Source organism: Epinephelus fuscoguttatus, linkage group LG7 (assembly GCF_011397635.1).
Source record: "Epinephelus fuscoguttatus linkage group LG7, E.fuscoguttatus.final_Chr_v1".
Classification (NCBI taxonomy): domain Eukaryota; kingdom Metazoa; phylum Chordata; class Actinopteri; order Perciformes; family Serranidae; genus Epinephelus; species Epinephelus fuscoguttatus.
In genome coordinates this window covers 30476330-30497253 of record NC_064758.1, presented here as the reverse complement: position 1 = coordinate 30497253, position 20924 = coordinate 30476330, and the positions used below count along the sequence as shown (strand labels likewise).

Genomic DNA, 20924 nt, shown 5'->3' with positions numbered 1-20924 from the left:
CTGTTTCTGCCAATTGTGGCTCTGTGTATAGATTTTTATCTCAGTGTTGAATGCTGTGAACACACACACAGACCGAGTTTACTTCTGACTCTGTGCAGACTTCTCTGTGGTATTTGGCAGTGAGCTTGTTGTTCTGTAGATTAAATCTGGTTCTCAGCTTGTGAATGCAGAACTGGCAATGATACCATTGCAGTGATATGACGCTGCTCGTCTCTAAATGTTTGCTGGAGATTTGGGCATTCTTGAACAAACCCAGCAGAGGACACAATGACTCACTAGGTCACTGTCTTGGTTCCAAACACTGGTTTTTGCTGCAATGGTGGTAATGTTACTGCACAAAGTTTTTGGCTGTCTCTTTGGATTAACATGGATAGTGCTAACAACATCAACAACTGCTCAGATGGCAAAAAGAAAACAAAATTGGGGATGCTCAAGTGGGTCATTGGTTGCAGACCATTTGGCACTAAGAGGCCCAGGGAAGCTAAGGGCAGCCAGACCCACTGGCTGTAGCTAACTGGGCCTTATCAGTGGCCTCATGTTCAGGCATGCCTGAGCTGCTGTGTCACCCAGCCAACTGAAAAGGGATGGAGGACAAGCCCGCTAGAGCCTCTGCAGTGTGACCTGTGGTGTAGCTCCAGCAGGCTTGTTGGAATGAGGCTAGTTAATAGAGTCTAGATATAACACATAGGAGACAGTCACTGGCTAGCACACAAAGTATGATCTGTAGGGCTTTTCTGTTGCCGCTTTTGGCTGTGTCAAGTCAAACCATGTCGTGTTGACATGTGCTTCCTTTATCAGTTAGGACATACTGAGTTGTGCCGTGCAGTGGCAGAGATTGACCATCTCTGGAGTCAGGTCTTGGCATGTTGGTTTAGTCTGACACCATGGTCTTCATTCCATATTGTCTAAAGGAGAAGGGTGTAGGGCTCCACAATGATAATGATCATCACAATTGTTTTGATCAATTTTTAGATCATGATCATTTATCACACGATCGGATGTTGATTTGAAGAACAAAATATTTTTATTGCACTTTCACATTTAAATAAACAAAGCATTGCTTTAGATTCCACGCGCTACATTCCTGCTAAAATACAAATCTTTTAATCAAAATATGACTAAGAATGATGTTCTTCTTCACCATAATCCAGCGCATCCTCTAGAAGCAAAATATAAATAAAAGTCTCTACTGGACATGCATCTTTGGCCAAATGGAATGTGGTTGCATTAGTTATTTCAGTCTGTCTTTGTGAGATGGAGGGATATGGTGATGTGCTGTACAGCGTCACATGGCCTATTTTGATGTCTTTGTAGACGCTGGACAAAGATGGGGATTCACTGACAGCTGCCATGGCTTTTAGTCAAGGTAGTGCACCACGATTTGATGTGCATTGCAGACTATGAGTGGAGCACACATGTTAAACATAAATATCGAGGTCAATTATGTTCACTAAATTGTGAAAATCCAAAATCATGATAGAGACTAATATTCAGTTAATTGTACAGCCCTAGAAGGATGACAGGTAATAAATTCTTACTTTTTTCTTGAAATAATTTACACTTTGTGCAGCCCATTTTTGTTTTTGTTTTTTTAGTAAAGGCCAGTGGGCACCCACGCGTGTACACACACCACTTATAATTGAAGAAGTTCGAGATTTCGAGTGTTGTCAAAGACGGGAAGCGCTCCTCCTCATTTACTTGAGTCGAAGAGCCCACCAGCAAGGTTTGGCTTATTGAGACAGTTATTTTTGTAAGAAAATCTGCATAATTCAGAACGCTTATATGAGTTTGATATGCTTGGCAGAAAGTGCTTCAATAAACAGAGGGAGAGAAAATTAAAGAAACACCAGTATATTGCAGGAGCCCAGTATCCATTTGTTGATGCTCATAATGCTTGTCAGATGTTGTTTTGTCACTTTTAAGGCCACAGTTTGTATTATTGTTAAGATAATTCCAGTTTCAGATGGTTTTGTTGTGAATCTATGTGGGCCTAGTGTTCCTCTTTGCCACTGTGTTTCCGACTGCGGCATGTGTTTTCTTAATCGAGATGTTTCTCATTCAACAGTGCATTACAGTAGGACTACAGCAAACATTTATATAAATTAATTAATCTGCTGATTATTTTCTTAATTAAAGCAACTCTTACCTTTCTTGCATTTCACACAGCACTTTGAACATCCACAACACCCCGTCTCCCTCCAAAGTCCCATCCCCTTCCTCCTGCAACTCCACCTCCCTCCAAAGGCCTACTCCCTCCTCCTCCATTACATCCTCATTATGTATATGATAGACGTAGGCGTTGGCAAGGTAACAAAGAAGAGCGAGTGTAACGTTACAACCAAGACAGGTAAACGCAACCCTGTTTTAAAACTCAACCGAAGTCAGTGATGACTGATGAGTTTGAGAATGAAGTTACAGTGCTAACGTTAGATAGTAGCGTTAACATTACTAAGTGGAAACGCGCAAGGAAGATAACATTAATGTTTCAGAGGCTACGCTACAATACGCTAACGGTAGCCATTAGCAACTGGATGCTGCGTTGTCATATAATGTTATATGTTATATTAGAAGCAAACTAAACATAACGTTACCTGTCCTGCACATTAGAACGCAACCCCGGAGTTTTGAAACTTATCCGGGGTCAGTTATATCTGATGAGTTTTATAATATAACGTAAACGCTAATGTTGGATAGTACTCGTGACTGGCAACAAACAAGGAAGATAATACAGAGGTTCAGGCAACGTTAGGCTACAGTAGGCTAACTGTTAGCAACTGGATGCTGTGTTGTCATATATAACGTTATAGCCTATGTTACATTAGAGGCAAACTAAACTGTTATGCCAGTGGTTATGTCAGTTGGAGGCCTCCATGTGGGGAAGACAGACAGGACGTTTGGCCAGTTGGTCGAAGTTTTCTTAGAACCATATGAGAATGGTACAATTATGAGTTTTTATCTCTGGTGGAATTCACTTACATTTTAGTGTGTCATCAGCTTATTAATAGCATTAAGTGTCGCTTTAATTGGTCTATAAAATGCCAGTAAATGGTAAAAAATGGCCATCACATTTTCCCAGTGATGTTATCAGACAGTCAAACAGTCCAGCCTGTCCAAAACCCAATGATATTCAATGACCTAAATGATGAATTGGTAATAGAATGGTTACAGATTAAATTTCTGCTCAACAACTAATCATTTCAGTGCTGCGTTACTGTCTTTGTTACTAATGCCCCAGCAATCTGACCTCTTGTATCCCTATCTGCTCCCTCGTGTGGACTTAAAAACAGACTTTAATTAAAGTTGACACATACTGCATACAGTTATATCAGGTGGTTTAAATATGAAACTGTGCTTGCTGTGCCTGCACATCTGACTGATTGTTGATCATCATTAATCATACCAGGATTCAGTGAGCAACCTCCAGAGGCACACCTTTGGCACACGTACACTCCTTCAGCCTAACCTTGAACTGATGAAGATTTAACTAAATGGCCTTTGACCTCCCTTGTCACTCCCCCCAACAATAGAAAGTGTCACAACATCTCATTAGGATTAGTAATCCCTTTTGGAATTTGAGAAGGTTATTTGTATGAAAGAATCTGGAGCACCTCTGTGTCCTGTTAAGGCCTCCTGCTTAGTTACTGGAGGCTCTGTGGTATGAAGACAAGGGCTACTTTTAATACACACTCTGGTTGACCTCTGCATCACTAAGCCATTTACGTAATAAAGAGTGAAAAACAAATGGCCACACAGTAGCACTTGCGTATTAACTCTAAACTGTTAACACTTATTTTGACAGCTCGTTTTATATGCAAAGCCTCATATATTCACGGGCTGTTGGAGAGGTAAAGAGACTTTAGGACTGAGATTTTTTTCTGTTTAGCTTCAATAAAATCAATAAAAGCGTGTGTTGTGTGTGGCTGGGATGTATGTCCATTTTGTGCATGTCATGCATCCATCCAGGGTTTTCAGTTTGTATGCGTGTTTGCAGGGAAAAATACAGGCGTATAATGATGCAAATGCTGTTGCTATGTTGCTTAAAATATACACTTAAAATATGTGAAATGGAAGAATACTGAGTGTGTCCCAGCTTATGAAGCTTATCATATTCACCTGCATCAGAGAGTTGCTGATCATTCAAACCTGTGGTCTTTATAGAAGCTGCAGTTTAGGCTGATGTTGCACTGGCCTGACTTTTACTAAAAATGTGTTCATGATATTATGTTAACAATGGGCAAAACAATAAAAAAAATAAAAGGGGGATAAATGCAAAACGATATGTCGATCTGGTTGTTTTTATATAAAACAAGTGGCTCTAAAATCTGTGTATATACAGCCAATAATTCTTGGACTCCAAAAAAAGAATCAGATGGGTGTGTTTTGAGTTTTTAATCTAAAAAAAAGACTTCACCTGGTTCACCATGATGGCAGCTTTTGTAGATGTTATCTTTGTTTTTAAAAATGTTGCTAGTTAAAAGGAAAAACCAGTTGGTCTGTTACACCAGTCCTTTGACACATTGGTTCCTTCCTCCCGCAGTAGTTGTCCTATATCCTCTCTACTGTCAAACCTGACGAATTTAGCAGCACCTTGCTAGTTAGGCATTATGATTTCATGTGGTACTGTTACACTTGCATAATCCTGCTGCTATGTTGTCTTTTTACCTTAAGCAACCCCAGAGTAGTAGTTGCAGTTGAAGTTGGCAGTGATGCGGTTGAAGTTGGCAGTGATGCATTTAACACAGCGTTCTTATTATTGATGACAAGAATGAGGTTTGGAAAAGGCTCCTCGGACATTAAGAAAGAAGGCTGCCTTTACTTAGTTTGCCCCTGTGGTGTTTAGTCTGTGACGGGGTATAATGCTGAATCAAGGCTGTCTCTCTGGCTCTGTGCCCCCACACTGCAGCGACTGATGAAATGTTCGAGGGAGGGGGTTTGGCCAGGCCGGACAGTTCAGCTAAGGACATCTCTACTTCCCAGGACACCACTGTGCTCTCCCTTGTCTCTAACCCTCTTCATCAGTGATGTGGGAAAAGGAGCACACATGCAAGACTGCCCACCCTTCACACTGTCAGTTTCTGGCTGGCACAAGTCCACACTGGCTTTATCAGGCTTTAGACATTTACATGGGCATTAAACACATTTGTGAATATTTGTCTCGAGCAGCGAGGTGAAATCGCCACCCTGGGTATCATAGCACCACAGCTATGCATAGCTAGCTCTATCAGCTACTCTGTGGTTTTCATAATGGGCCTGAGTATCTCTGTGTTACCATTGAGCATGGGTGTTTGGTGTCAGTGTCAGGGGTTTGTGTAGAGGATGTCACCACCAGCTGTGGAGCCTCAGGTTCTGCTGAACACACTGGCTAACGCTGCTTCCTGTCCACTATGAAGTCTTGGTGATATGAAACAAAAAAGTTAAGAAAACATGGCCTGTTTATATTTTTGCTGTTTGACTGTTTAATCACAAAGGATAAATAATGTCAGTAGTTATTATACATCAGTATTAACTGTCAGCTGATTGAGCTTTGTTCAGCTTTCCCACTGGACAAAAAAGCCCACTAACACACAGAGACATCTGGCTTTTGTATTTAATGGGAAAGGTTACATTCGACGTTTGTTCCCCGGGACAACTGTCTCTGCAGTAGTCACAGGTATTCATCGGCTCCAGCTCTGATCAGCTTCAATTGGCAGTGATGGATTGAATGGACTGGCTAATTTTACCCCCTTTGGTGCAATGCAGTGATTGGCTGCCACAAAATACCACCCATCCCCATCCAAGCAGTGCTCAAACATTGTTAAAAATTTAGCCTTCACCAGTGTGAGAGAGTAACTGAATAAGTAAGAGATGTAAAAAAGAAGTAACCATTGTGTCATTTTACCAGCCTCCGTGCTGCTTTCTACTGTTTACTAACCTGTTTCCTGGCCTGCCTGTGTCATTGGACATGGCACATTAAAAAAAACATAAAACAGAAAGGCATACTCGTCTACTGCAGAGCCATGTACAAGGCTGTGGTCGACTGCCAACAGGAAAGCAGTCTATCAACTATTTTCAAGGGGCTTTCCTGTGTTCATAATACCTGTGTACAAGCACAAATTTGGGAGGAAATGGGGTATAATATTTATAAGCACTACTAAAGAGGTGTATCAAGGAGATCAGTGTTAATTAGGGTACTTTTAATCTTGGTAACTTAACCTGTTAATGGGATGAGGGTTGTTAATGGGTCAGTTTGCTGTGTGCATCGCATCGAAACACCAAGATTTCTCCAAGAGTATCGTTAAGTCTATGCTGTGAGCCTTTTGAACTTTGGGTTAGGGTATGGGCATCTTGTCTTGCAATCAGTTTAATCAGTAGATGATGACCTAAACAGTAATTGCTCTTCCTGAATATGTAGAAGTTGTTGTGTAAAATAATCCCACTGCTTTTTCCTGGAAGACTATGGTTTGATTCCATAAAAGTGTATTTATTTTACATTTTAATGGGGGAAGCTTTTCTTTGCTCTTTTTCTTAGGACATTATAGGACTCTTCCCTCAGTCTGACTGTAAGATTGGAGCCCAGCCAATACACTGACAGGCCCGTATTATCTGCATATATTGGCTTTAGTGCTGAAATGATTATTCGATTGTTATGTTCTCTGGTTTTTGTGTGTAATTGAATATAAACAAAACAAGCATTATGAAGACATCACAGTGGTGCTATGGGAAATAATGATTATACCATTTTGCCATCTTCTGACTTTTTATAGACTAAATATTTTCATTGCATGCAGCCCTAATTGACTTATCAAAGATGTATGCAGTATGTACATTTGCAAATATGCAAAAAGAAAAGGCATTACACGAATACTTTTATGTATATTTTACCATAATGTATGAATGATATAATTAAATAATTTAATTTATTGTGTTTTTGTTAAGTAGAGAATTAATTGCCACTAAAGTTTACAACTTTGTTGATATCCTCTGTTACAGTCAGTTTTGATAATTAAATTTAACTCTACATATATTTTTCATAATGCCTCAGCATTTAAAAAAGATGTGTTGGCAGTACCAATATCAGTCCCCTTAAAGTGACACCGACACCAATAGAGTACTTCATCTGATACCCTTTTTTATCAGTATCCAGTGATAGCCATGGCCGGAGGCATTATATTATCGGGTTGTCCGTCCATCTGTCTATTGATCCATCTGTGCATGTCCATTCCATTCTCGTGAACACATTATCTCAAGAACATCTTGAGAGGATTTCTTCAAATTTGGCCCAAACGTCCAGGACTCAACAATGAACTGATTAGATTTTAGTGGTCAAACATCATGGTCAATGTGACCTAGCATCCGTCTCATTTTAGTTAATGCAATATCTCAACAACACTTACAGAATTTCTTCAAATTTGGCACAAACTTCCACTCGGACTCATCAATTAAGTGTTTAGAATTCACTTGTCAATGGTCACTGTGGCCTTGTGTCCGTTTCATTCATTTCATTTTATGTCATTCATTTGTGAACTTAAGATATGAAGAAGGCCTTAAGGGAGTTTCCTTAAACTTGACACAAATGTCCACTTGGACTCAAGAATGAGTTGATTAGAATTCGGTGGCTGAAGATCAAAGGTAAAGGTCACAGTGACCTCACAAAACATGATTTTGGCCAAGAGTCAAGAATTCATACGCTAATTATAACAAAAATGTCAAGTAGGATATGATGATGAAATGATGGCATTTTAAATCCAAAAGGTCAAAGGTCAACTTCACTGACATCATAATGTTCTGGAAAAACACTTTCCTGGCCATTACTTCAGGTCATATCTCAGGAACAGAGGGGGGAAACATTTAATCAGATACTGAAATGGTGACACTAATCTTGTGTGCCCACCTTCAACCTGTGCTGATTTTATCGATCATCTGTGCTGCCGGGAAAAGGATGTGTGTGTGGTGCATCCATGTTTTTACTGACAAGGATCTAAACTTAAAGTGCAACTTGACTAGTGTGTGGAGGCAAACAAGCATGAGGCACTAATTCTAGTTTCTAATTCAGTCCATATCTTAACCTTTTTGAATGCCTACACCCAGCCCCAGATCCTAATTAAGAATATTGTTTTTATTTTGTGTCTATCTAAAATAAACATAGAATACTGCCTGATACTTGAAGGTATTTATCTGATTCTAAAAACTCATATTGCTATCAGCTTTGGGCTCAAAATGCAGCATCATTCAGGCTCTAAACAAAGATGTGATTAGTCAGCAGTTGTCATCATGGCCATTGCATAAGAGGCATTAGTCTTTTGAGGAGGCAAGTATGCAATTGGAAATTTTCATTTCTTTATCGCTGTGTCAAAAGACTGTTTGTTTGTCAGCCCACGCATTTAGTCTGTGACAGGAAAGAGGTTTACAAGAGGTTTGTATGGGCTAATCCATATTGGCCAACTTGAGGTCACAGTCAGCCAGACACAGTTTTACACTTGAACTCCTATGCAACAAAATTTACTGTTGTCCACTTGCAGTTAATTTTAGTCATAAGTGCAGCTGTGATGCAATACTGTGTTGCTTTCCTGTTTCTGTCCTGTCATTGAGGATGCTGGGGTGTGGTGGTGTCTGTCATTTGTCACCTCCTCATGGCCTCTCCTTATCTCCTCTCCCCCATGTTTCTTACCTCACTTCCTTCACACCCAAACAGCAGAGAGGTCATTGGGCCATAGGCTGATTTTAACAAATTATTAGAGGTTATTACAGTATCTCAGTGGCTTGTTATCTTTGATGGTGTTCCAGTCTTTCAGTCTCCTCCTTGACACGGCTTGGCGATATACACATTTTTGCTCTTCTCTTAGCCTTACAGCAGTCTCATCGGCTCGTCCTCATTTAAGATGTGATACCTTGTCCCACACTGAGTGCTTGTGTGCCAAGAAGCACAGCTCGGGTGTAGAGTGGCTGTATGTCAGGGTAACAGTGAAACAGAGATAGCACAGGAGTGACTGGCACAGCTGCCAGCCTGCAGTCATGACTGATGGGACACAATTCAGCTGTGGGCAGTCTGCTGGCTCATGGCTCACCCTGCACCAGCTTTTGTTACAGCAGCGGAAGCGCTGCAATAGTAATTTGTTATTGAAGATGGGTGCAGAGGGTGGCAGGGTGGCCAAGTAATTTAGCATACCTCCTTCAGCTGCCGTCCAGGGTTCATGTCCCATGATTTATCGTCCAAATAAGCTGTGAATAAGACGCAGCTTTTAGGGCTGGTGTTCTGTATCATTCTGACATCCTGTAAAGAGAATCATCTGGCATGGATCAATAAAGCATCACATTATCATTGTGACTGAACCTAAGCTTTTCATTGCAGTGTTAAAAAAGCTATACTGAGGCCTGGTTGCTCTGTGGTTTGTGTGTGTGTGTGTGTGTGTGTGTGTGTGTGTGAGTGTGACAAATCTGCACAGGCTTACCTTTTAAATGTCTTTATGATTACAACAAAGTCCGGTTTTAGTTTGCTTTATAAGTACATCCTGGGGTGAAATATTTTCTTTGTTAATCTCCTTAGCCAAATGTTGTGACACATATCGAGCACACTGGGTTTAGCTGTCTAGGTTTTATAGTAGAGGTTGTTGACAGGTTGTTTGAATTTAAATCGCTGTCACACTATTGTTGCTAAACCCAAATGATGCTAATCTGCTTCTTGTTAACTACGGATCAAGATGAGGCCAATTTAATGAAAGAAAGAGGAAATTGTAATTAGTAACATAGTGCTGGGGAGAGAGACCAAGTTGACATTGATATATATATATATATTTTTTTTTTTCCGGGCGTGTAATTTGACTGCCGTAATTAGGACTAATGCTGAAACCTGTTGCTTACCTAATAAGTTTACTCATCCAGTTGTGGATCTCACTGGTTGACTGATTTTGGAGATTTGAATATTAAGTAAGAACCTGTGAACTATTCTGGTCTCATCAGTGGCACTGTGAGAATAAGAAGCGCTGGATTGAACACACTGGATCATGTCTAGACTGACTCAGGTCAGCTGCTTGGTCACTTGATAGACCCATCTGGGCCAGTGTCCAAAAACATTATCGACCTAAGATTACTTACTAGAGAATAAAGCCTGTAATCTGTAACTCTGTGCCTATTCGCTTTTATGTCGTGTGTTAATACGCAGCTTTAACCCAAAATAAAAAAAAATGCTCATTTTGGGGCTGTCTGAAATAGTTCAAAGCTTTATTCATCATCATGACATTGACATTTTAATTATAAATCAACTTTCAAATGTTGCACTGCTTCTTTTTCTTTCTTTTTTTTGCATGTCTAATTACACTGTTTAAACTTGCTATTCCTGCACAGCTGCAGATACTCTCATATTTTTAGTATTGTACTATTTGTAGAATTAGATTCCAGCGGTGGCTGCGAAGGATTTTTTCTGACCCCTATAATCAAAACATTTCCAATAAGTTAAAAAAGTTAGAATTTATTGAGAAAAGATGGATGTAATAATTTCCAAAATTCTTTACATGTTTTTATCTAACAAAAAATGTTGTGCTTCAGTCCATCTAACGGCGCCTTAAATCACATTTATTCATTGATGAGTCTGTTTATTGGATTTTTAATATACTTCAAATATTACATTAAAAAACGACGACAAAAAACAAGTAAGGTACTTATCAGAACATTTACAGTAAGGCATCATCTTAATATCAACTGCTATGACAGGGCAATACAATGAGTACTTTTCCAAGGTTCAAATTAAATAATCAGAAATGCTACCTATACACATATTGACAGTCTAGAGGAAAGAAAAAGGAAAGAAAATGCACATAATTATATTTCATTCAAGAAATTAAGACAAGACAAGTAGACTTCTGTAGCCTTCTCCCCCTCTAGAAATGTCATAAATCTCCCCTTTAAAGTTGATAAAAAAGAGTCTTTTGATAACAAATTGAGGATTTTGTTCAAAGATATTTTTTAAGGGTGATCATGTCATAAGATATGATGACTGACAGTTAAAGCTTTATTTAAAAACCTCAATAGAAGCTTTGAATGTTAAAAAAATGTCATTTGGTATAATGAATATAGCTAACATGAGAAGACCCATTGGTTTGTGGACTCTCGTTTGGAAACCTCAAGTTTAGAGATGGCCATTGCTATCGTGGTTATGTTTTTTTTGGAGCCAGAAATGACCATATTGGCACAAGACTCTGCCACTGTGGAGGAGCGAGGGGTGGATGTGACTGGAAAGCTGTAACTCTAAGCCTCAATGAAACAATGAAATATCAACGAGTGAATTACAAAAAAATCTGCCCCCGAACACTTGTCATGATTCATGAAAGAGGAACTTAGCTACAGAGGCCAAAATCGTTTTATGTACAAGGCTGTAAACATGTTTATTTGTATTATAAAGTTGGGCATTTTAATATGGACGTCTGTTGGGATTGACTGGCTTCGGTAGCCAGCCTCAAGCGGCCGTTCAAAGAACTGAAGTTTTTGGCACTTCGGTGTTGGCTTCATTTTGCAACCCTGGAGGATGCAGCTTGTTTGGTACAGGCCTAGTTCATTTCATTATAAAGGGGACTTTTCTGGGGTTGAAAATAATGATCTAATCCTGTACAACTTTGCCATCTAAGGCAGATTTTCTTTTAAATAATCTGTAAATGCAGCAACAAACAAAGATGTGACAGTATCAACCTTAATATGTAGAAAAGTAGGTATCTGACAAACGTTCGTGAAGGCCCTTAAAGAGAGACTAATCAAGCCATTAATGTTTTTTCCTTTCCCATATTTCAGAATATCAAGAATGATTTATCATCTTGGATTTAGATATTTAATCATTTATAACAGTCAGCAGTTATTTAAATTTTAGTCATTTGGCTGTTGATAGAAAAAGGTTGTTATCTATTCACCTGCTCCAATCCTACCACAACCTTTTGTATCTTTCTAAGCTAAAGGCTTTTGCAGGATTTTTCACACCCATAATTTGGGGTATGTAGTTTCAGTTATGAGATGCGAAGAATCCATCTGGATAAATGTCATGACTCACCTTTTTAGCATTTCTAAAGCAGTTTGTGATCTGTTTTTGTGTGTGTGTGTGTGTGTGTGTGAGTGTGTGTGTTCACAGATGGCAGTTATTGTTAATAAAACACAACCCATCAGTTCTGAGCTTTAGAGCTTAAGAAGTTTTCTCTCCCTGAGAACACCATCAGCATTTATCACTCACTTGTGTGTGTGTTTGTGTGCCTCGTGAGTCTGTCAGATGTTTTTTGGATTGATGCTCCAGAGACGCAGCTTGCCTCAACTCTCTCTAGCCCAACAGCTCCCCCACTAGGGGCAGTCCGATTCTATTAGTGGATAATCAATAGTAGACACTCATCCTGATATAGCTCCCTCAATCCCCATGGCACTCGACTACATTTTTTTTTTTTATCAAGCAAAAAGTGCAGTCACTGCAGGAAAAATGGCCTGCGTCATTCTGTTGTCAGTGAAACAATGTTTTGACTTACCTGTCTACACACAGCTGTGCCTGCGCCGTGTGTCAGTACACACCGTCAGTGTTTGTGATGTTGTTTGAGCATAACACGTTTTTTTTTTCATGCTTCTGTTCATGGCAGAATTTCCAATTAAACGGTAAATCATTTGACATGCTTTCAGGGCTCTCTACTGTTGGTACTTGTGTCTGTCGGAGAGCTGGATACTCCAAAACAATTTTCACATGAAGGATGCTCATTGTTTGGCTGATTTATGTTGCGCTATGGGTTTATTTTCTGTGCTCCCTGCATGAGTTTGATAGGCTGTGATTAAGGTTGATTAGCAGTTCTGCCTACATCACACAGACTAGCTACCAAGCTTTTTTTAGAGCCACTTTGCACTTAAAAATAATCTAAACTATTTATGTATCGCAGGTTTTCCAATGGCATGATAGTGTCTCTACCCAGTGTGCTTCACTCACCAGCTCAAAATGCATTGTTTAACAACTGCTCCAATAAATTTGGGTATGTGAAAGTTGACTTGGCTCGGAAATGTCCTGATAAACAAAACAAAATGTCCACTTCGCTGGCACTGAAAGGCACCTGGAGCGATACTATCTACTAGTGCATACCGTACATTCTGTAGCATAGGTGGACTCGGTGTAATTTAAGTTCCAAACTAAGGGAGTGTTTGTGCATTACACATGCAGCGGACAAGGGGACCACTACAGCCTTTTATGTGAAATCAAATTAGCTGCGGTAACTGGGAACTCTAAGCCTTACAGCTGCATTGTATCAACTTATAACCCCATGCGAAGCAGCTAAGCTGATAGCCATCCCTCCACAATAAGGGTGCTTTCTTCTTAAATGGACAGCATGCATTAAAGACAACATGTGACATTACGCCAGGAACTCAATTTGAACACATAGTTTTGCAATTACATGGTATATTAGGCAGCAAAGTTCCCAGGACTGATGTTTTAATCTGTTACCTGGTCTGATCTATCTGTGTAGCTGTGTGAGCTAGCAGAGCTGGGGAACTAATATAGTCCAGCACACAGATGTAGTGGGTGGCAGCAGAGTTGAGCACAGCTTTATAGATTGCTTCCTGCTAATGTCACAATCTATTTTCCTGTCCCTGCTGCCTGGTATGGTTTTCTGTGTATGTGTGTGTGTTTGTGTTTGTGTGTGTTTAACTTCGCCTGGGCGGCTCCACACTCTGCTGTGGCCAGCTGAGTCTTTTCTTTAGCCATGTGTACATTACAGACCTGATAAGATCCTGAAAACATGCATACAAACACTAGAACGATCACTTTGCAGCGCCATGTAGATTTCAGATGTAATGAAGAGTTACACTTGTTAAAAGCTCACATCTCTCACTGTAACTATGAAGCATTAACAAATCTTATGTACTGATGCGTCTGTGATATCCTTTGTCTGAAATGTGTGTCTTGGGAATGACATTCTTCTAGTGTCTCAGGGTGCATATGTATCTGTCTGTATCTCACCATGCTGTGCACAACACCTCTGAGCCTACATGTGGCCTCTGAATTATGCAGAAGCCCCAATGTCTGCTGTGAGGGAAAACAGAAGTGGGAGAGCAAATGGTGGTGTGTGTGTGGGGAGTGTGATTGGGACATGGGGAACACTCTGTGGTTGGAGGGTTATTTAGGAATAGCATCAGGAATCCTGGAAGATGAGTGCAGAGAAGATGAGAAGAGGAGGAGGGAGAGAAAAAGACAAAACAGTAATATGTGGGGAAGATAGGAGATGTCGCCTAAAGGGAGGGAAGCTGCAGTGCTCAAGCGTTAAAATTAGCTTGAAGCTATCTGTCTCTTTCCTCCTTTCAGACCTGTGGTTCAGGTAAACTTCAATCCACGTGCTGCTCTTGTGCAGCAAAGAGCACTCGGGGATAACCCTGCCCAACTTGGGCGGGCCCAGCCCTCCATTGCTCAGCTTGCCTCAGTAGAAAAGGTTCTCTGCAGAACTGAATTATTCATGGGACTTTAGAAGAGTGCAGTGAAAATCCCTACCCCCCACACACTTGCACACAAAACCTAATATGCCACATTAACACACACTCATGCACCATGCTTTATCATCATATCACTTCACACCTCAACACATTGCATCACAGCCCATCTTGCTTCATTGTTATTTTTTTAGGTTATCCAGGTAGATTTCTTATTTGTTCTGCAGCGTCATCTCACAGGGAGTTCACTGTGGTTGAATAATTAAATAGATTAGATCTCGCTAGGTTGTGTTCATCGCATTCCACCGTCCGTGTCGCCTGCTTCTGCGAGGGGTGGGGTCGTGCTTCCAGTCCATGCTCAGTGCTGAGTGTGCGTGCATGTTTGTTACGTAAGTCGTTGCTGTGGCGGTTTAAAAAAAGAGAAATCGCAGTAGAACCCCTTGGCACTACCCAAAGTAAGGTGCCCTCGGAGTGGGGTCAGCCTAACAAAGAGCTGGAGAGGGAAGGGATTGAGAGGCAGCGGAGATGTGTTTCTGTGTGTGTGGGGGATGTTTGGTTATGGAGAAGGGAGTGGTTAGTGTTAGGGGTGCAGAGACAGATTGCAGATATGGGGGAGGGGGTAAAGGCGCAAAAGGTAGTGGATGAGAGAGTGAGCAAGCAAGTGAAGGAGATGGAGAAAGATGGAAGGGATCGATGACATGTAACCTTTAGCTGCAGTGTCTAGTGGGTGTGACCATGTTAATGTGTGGGTCTATTCTCCCCCCTACAGTTACCATTTTAATGGCTTTTTCCATAACCTCTGTGTCTGGATAAATTAGAGCTAACAAGTGAGAGGTCACATCTGACTGGTATCGAACTTAAAAACTACTTTAAATATCATACACATGCTTCATATTTAGGCAGATCTTTTCACTGCCTAAGAATACTACTGATGTGGATTTTTCCTGAACACACAAACTGCCGACTGTTAGCAGCCTTTATATACATATGGCCCAATTAGAGATGTATGTGTACACGGCTCAGACTGACACTAACCTCCCTCTCACTCACTCCGTCCTTCCAACTTGCTCAAACATACTGGATGCATGAATTTGAAATGTGCCTCCAAGGTGACGGCCTCTTCCATCTGGTCATTCCTCTGAAGCAAATACATTGTAATAAGTATCTTATCATTAGTGCTTCATAGTTATTGTTTCTTTCTGCTGCATCTGTCTGTCTGTCTCCTCTAGGATCGCAAGCTGTCAAAGGTGGAACGTCAGCGCTTTAAGGAGGAGGCAGAGATGCTGAAGGGTCTTCAACATCCCAACATTGTCCGGTTCTACGACTTTTGGGAGTCGCCCCTTAAAGGAAAGAAGTGCATTGTTTTAGTAACGGAGCTCATGACATCAGGAACGCTAAAAACGTGAGTACTGTTGAAGGCAGACACTGTACTAATCCTCATTAAGTGGAAAGCAAACGTCAAACCGATTTGGGGACAGGTTAACCTTTTCACAGCCAAGTGTGTCGAAATGATAGAATGTTGATAGCCCCTTTAACAATACCTGTTGAAGGTGGAAATGTCAAGCCATTATCCTAGCCTCGCCATTTTGTATAAAGCATACAATTGCAGAATGGAGGAACAGAATTGTCCGTCCTGTAAGCTGACAGTGGAGGCAGTAACAGCACTGGATCAATGTCTGTGTAAAAGGGAGAGTTGGCAGGACAGGACAGGTGTGACATTCCAAGCACGTAGCAGTTAGCAGCTAACTCAAAGAAGAACAGCAGCAACTGCAAATTGGTGAGACAAGGAGGTTTGGGAGCTCCTTACTCTCTGAGCAGGAGACCAGATCAACCCCCATATAACTGGGATGCTACATGATTGTTATGCCATTGTTACTGTTAAGAGAGCACTGCCCGATGTATATGTTATGTTACACTAGGGGCTTTTCCGTTGTGTTACATGCCATGCCTATCACACGCCTTTTGATTCCAGACACTGGCATGCTATCTAAAATCACACCCTGGGGTAGCATTATGCCTGCGTTGTTTTGTTCTGTGTAAAAAAGCAAAGCTGGCTTAATGAAGCATCTTTACTGCAGCCCTATCACAGGATCTCTGTGTAATAAGGGTGTATGTTTTTCTGAAACAGAATACATTTTTAACTCACATTTGTTTTTCCCTCTCCTTCCTACAGATACCTAAAGCGTTTCAAAGTAATGAAGCCAAAGGTGTTGCGGAGCTGGTGCAGACAGATCCTGAAAGGCCTTCACTTTCTCCACACCAGGACCCCTCCCATCATCCACAGGGACCTCAAATGTGATAACATTTTTATCACTGGACCTACAGGCTCAGTCAAAATAGGGGATTTAGGACTGGCAACGCTCAAGGCGGCTTCCTTTGCCAAGAGCGTCATAGGTAGGAGACTTTGAAATGTAACTTGGCAGATTAATAGTGCTTACAGACAGTAAAGAAGAAAGTGACTCATCTATTGGGCTCTCTTCTCTCTTCAGGCACCCCAGAGTTCATGGCTCCAGAGATGTATGAGGAGCACTATGATGAGGCTGTGGACGTCTACGCCTTTGGCATGTGTATGCTAGAGATGGCCACCTCAGAATACCCCTACTCCGAGTGTCAGAATGCTGCTCAGATATACCGCAAAGTCACAAGCGTAAGTTCAGATACTGCAAGTTTTTCCAGTTTGTTTCAGAAACTAGACATTTAAGAAAATATTTGACTTACCACAAATTTCACAAAGATAAGTTTAGTAGCCCAAAAGATAAACAAACTACAATAACCCTGTAAAAACAGCTGAGAGAATATAGTGATTATAAATTGTGCTATTATTGTGCAGACAAAACAAGGCCTGCACTAACGCATACTGTATACAGTAACAAAATGGTCACAAATATTCTCCTCATTCTCCTCGCATACATACAGTGCAAATATGTAATTTTGTTTCTAGAATTGTCAGCAAAAAAGCTTGTTAATGCCATAGTCTTCTAAAAGAGACAGAGCTTGTGGCATGCATTTTGTGATAACTCAGGGTTATGCTTGATGAACCTGCTAGACAGAGCGCAGTGATGCCAGGGATGTTCTTAGCTGCTTCACCACATTATAAGTCCAGAGAGCTTTTAATTGCAGAAATGCAGCATTTTTTTTTTTTTTAGAGTACACGATCTACTCTGCTCTGTTTCTTGGGTGAAGAATCTAATGAGCCATATGGAGTCACAGGAGGAGGCCAAATCTCCTTTGTTTTTTAGATAAAGCCTAAAGGCTGTATTCCATTCCCTTCCAACGAGTGTGTCTGTGCAAGCAAGCCATACTGCAAACTGTTTTTAGAAGTCATGATAGTCTTTCTGATTTGATGAAGAGTATTGATTTTCCACACTTGAGACTTGGTAGTGTGGGAATCTGAGAGATGGCTCTTTCACCTGCTGTTAAAGAAGAGAAGGCCTCCGTGCCCATATTGATGGTCAGGCAGCATCAGTGCAGCTGTCTCTAGATACTGTTCACTGCATTGTTACTGTATGCATATTAGAGTGCTCTGCAGGGACCACTGCGGGATATTAATAGGAGATTGATCAAAGAGAAACCCTGATAGCTTTATACTACTCCCTGAGCACACGCAGCATGCAGCTGCATAATTGGTGGGGATGTTAATCCGGAGGTTGTATATATTTTATAACTTAGATGCAGAAAGTGAGGTCAAAGTGCTGAGCTAGAAAAAGGTATTGTTATCAAAAATCTCACTATTTTAAAACCAGTAAAAATCTATTTGCTATGGGCGTCGGTGGCCTAGTGGATATACCAGGCACCCCATATACAAGGCTGTTGCCGCAGCGGCCCGGGTTCGACTCCAGCCTGTGGCCCTTTGCTGCATTTGATTCCCTCTCTCCCCCTTTCACACTCAGCTTTCCTATCTATTAAAGGCAAAAATGCCCTTAATAGATAGGAAAGCTGAGTGCTAAAGGAAAATCTATTGGCTATGAAACACTCAAAGTGGAAAAGAGTATGAAAATGTCTTTTCAAACCACGCCTGCTGTCTCTGTCTATCCGTACGCTCAGGATGTCCTGAACAGTCAAAATACCATAGTATTTGAGGCCAGCTGTGTTCTAATTGTAGGCCACAAACAAAACAACATCAGGAAGGGGCGCCCAGTAGCTCACTGGGTAGAGCCTGTACAATTACAGCTAAGCCCTATCCCCTGCCTTTCCTGTCTCCTTCTGCCTATCGATACAGCAAACATAGCTAAAAAAAAAAAATCATCTTTAAAAAAACACAACAACAACAACGGGAAGCCACCATCATGACCGTTGCCTCTCCTGACAAATGGAAGAGCAGGAAACTGGTGCTCTAATGTGTGCAACTCAGTGCATGCACCCACCAACAAACTCACCAAAGTCCTGTCTGAGAATTGAGATGGAAGGTGTGCATTGCTGTAATTTGTTGAGCATAGTCAGTTCTCAGATAAAGAGAAGTTGGCTAGCTGCAGAAGTGGTTTTTGTGGATGCCTTTATATTTTTTGGAATCCATTGCAGCTGACATGGATTGAAAGAGACTACAGCTGCCGTGCTCTGTCAATGTTGACAAGCCTACAGGGCGTGATTTTCTGGTCCTTAAAAGATGCCAATCGGGGATGGAGTATCACGAAAACATCCCCGTGTTCTCTTTCCTTTGTTTTCCTTCGTCATTTTTCTTCATCACGCAGTATCCTTTTGTGGCGTGTCCTCAGTATTTTGTTTATATTTCCTTTTCCTCAGGGAGTGAAGCCAGCCAGCTACAACAAGGTCATGGATCCTGAAATCAAGGAGATTATTGGGGAGTGTATCTGCCAAAAGAAAGAGGAGCGGTGAGTGACTGTGCCCATCATTGTCCAGTGTCCGGCCAACAGGGCCCACAAGGTGCCCTCTCATCTTTCATGCCTTGTCTCACCTCCCCCGCTTCATTGCTGTGGCGTTGACAGTTGGGCTCTCAGCAGCACTGCAGTCTCCCACCATATCTGCAGGGTGTCTTTCAATTTCTGTTACATAATGAGTTTGTGTACAGAGGGGGAAATAACCCTTAATTAGCTTCCAGTGGCTTTTTTCTTATTGAGGCATGATTGGGTTCAGTGAGTGACTTCAGTGAGTGGCTCTCTCTCTGCACCAAAGGTTATCCATGTCCATGTATGATGCTATTACTGTGCCAAGATGTCCTTACACTAACAACACACCAGAAATCTTGTACTACAGCAGGCCATATGGATGCCAACACTATCTGCAAACACTGTGCATCATGCCCTTTTCCCACTGGGCAAAAAACCCACTAACATCTGGCTTTTGTATTTAATGGGGAAGGTTACAACCGGCGGTCACTCCTGGGACATACTACTCTGCAATCATCACGGGTATTTATCAGCTCCAGCTCCAATCTGCTTTGATCGGCAGTGATGGAATTATGACACCCAGGTGAACAGGTTCATTTCAGCCACTTTTCTGGAGCAATGAAATGACGGGCCGCCACTAAATATAGGCCGTCTTTGTCCAAGCAATGCTTTAAAATTTAGTCAGCTGGACAAAAAAAAACAACTAACACCTACTAACATTTGACTTTTGTCTTTAGTGGGAGAGGACACCATTGGCGTTCACTCCTGGAACAAATAAATCTACAGTAGTCATGGGGATTACTTTTCTCCAGCTCCGACAGGCACTGATGGAAACATGGCCTGTGTGGATAAACTATTTTTTTGCCTTTTGTGACATTGCCATCAGTAACTTTTACAGCTCTTTATCATCTCAGTCACAAATTCCTTATTGAGATGACTGAGACTTTTTAAATTAGTCAGCACCAAATTTAAAAAAGAGACTGAATAGATAGCATGCCTCCATGCTGCTTTCTACAGTTACTAACCCTGTTTTTGTTTGTTAGTCAAACCTGACGCACCTGAGGGAAAGAAAGAACTTGTCTACTGGTAATGGGAAAGGAATCTGTTGCCTACTTTTTAGTGTTGTGTTGTTCGCAAACGAATCCTTCAAAAGAACAAATCTATTGAGTGAACATACTGAACTGAATCACTTCTGGAACTGATTCGTTCATTTCTCAGTTCAGTTGAGTTCAGCAGCGAACATGCAGGATGGGAGTGGAACTGCCGATTCAGTCTGTGCGAACGATGAATCACTCGCGGGTCGTGAGGCAGCCAGGATGCAGGGAGAAACTGCCTACCCTGTGACGAATCACTCGGTGAATGAATCACTCAGTGAATGAATCACTCGGTGAACGACGTAACCCCGATCCCCTGAGTGATTCAAATAATTTCTTCTCAGCGATACACTTTCATATGGACCGTTTTCTCCAAGCTAACGGCTAATGTAGCCAGGAGTCAAGCCACATGAACACAATCACACACCTCCCCACTGTTTTAACAGACTTAGTTTCTAGATAAACAAACTTAAAATGTTAGGCTGGCCAGTAATGAGACTCACCAGTGCAGGGCAGACGCAGCAGCAGCTCAGCCGTGTATCAGTTCAGTGAGTCGGACTACACAGTACACAGTCAGGGC

The 20924-nt window shown here is 41.3% G+C and overlaps 1 protein-coding gene across 7 annotated transcripts in view; it reads left to right on the top strand.

Moving 5' to 3' along the window:
* LOC125892211 (serine/threonine-protein kinase WNK2) overlaps positions 1-20924 on the top strand; it is a 54999-nt gene that overhangs the window by 5539 nt on the left and 28536 nt on the right. For all 7 annotated transcript variants that reach the window (XM_049582041.1, XM_049582040.1, XM_049582042.1 and 4 more), the window contains exons 3-6: positions 15636-15808; positions 16580-16800; positions 16896-17053; positions 19147-19235. In XM_049582041.1, the coding sequence (XP_049437998.1) occupies positions 15636-15808; positions 16580-16800; positions 16896-17053; positions 19147-19235 (641 nt within the window). The remainder of the gene's footprint in view (positions 1-15635; positions 15809-16579; positions 16801-16895; positions 17054-19146; positions 19236-20924) is intronic.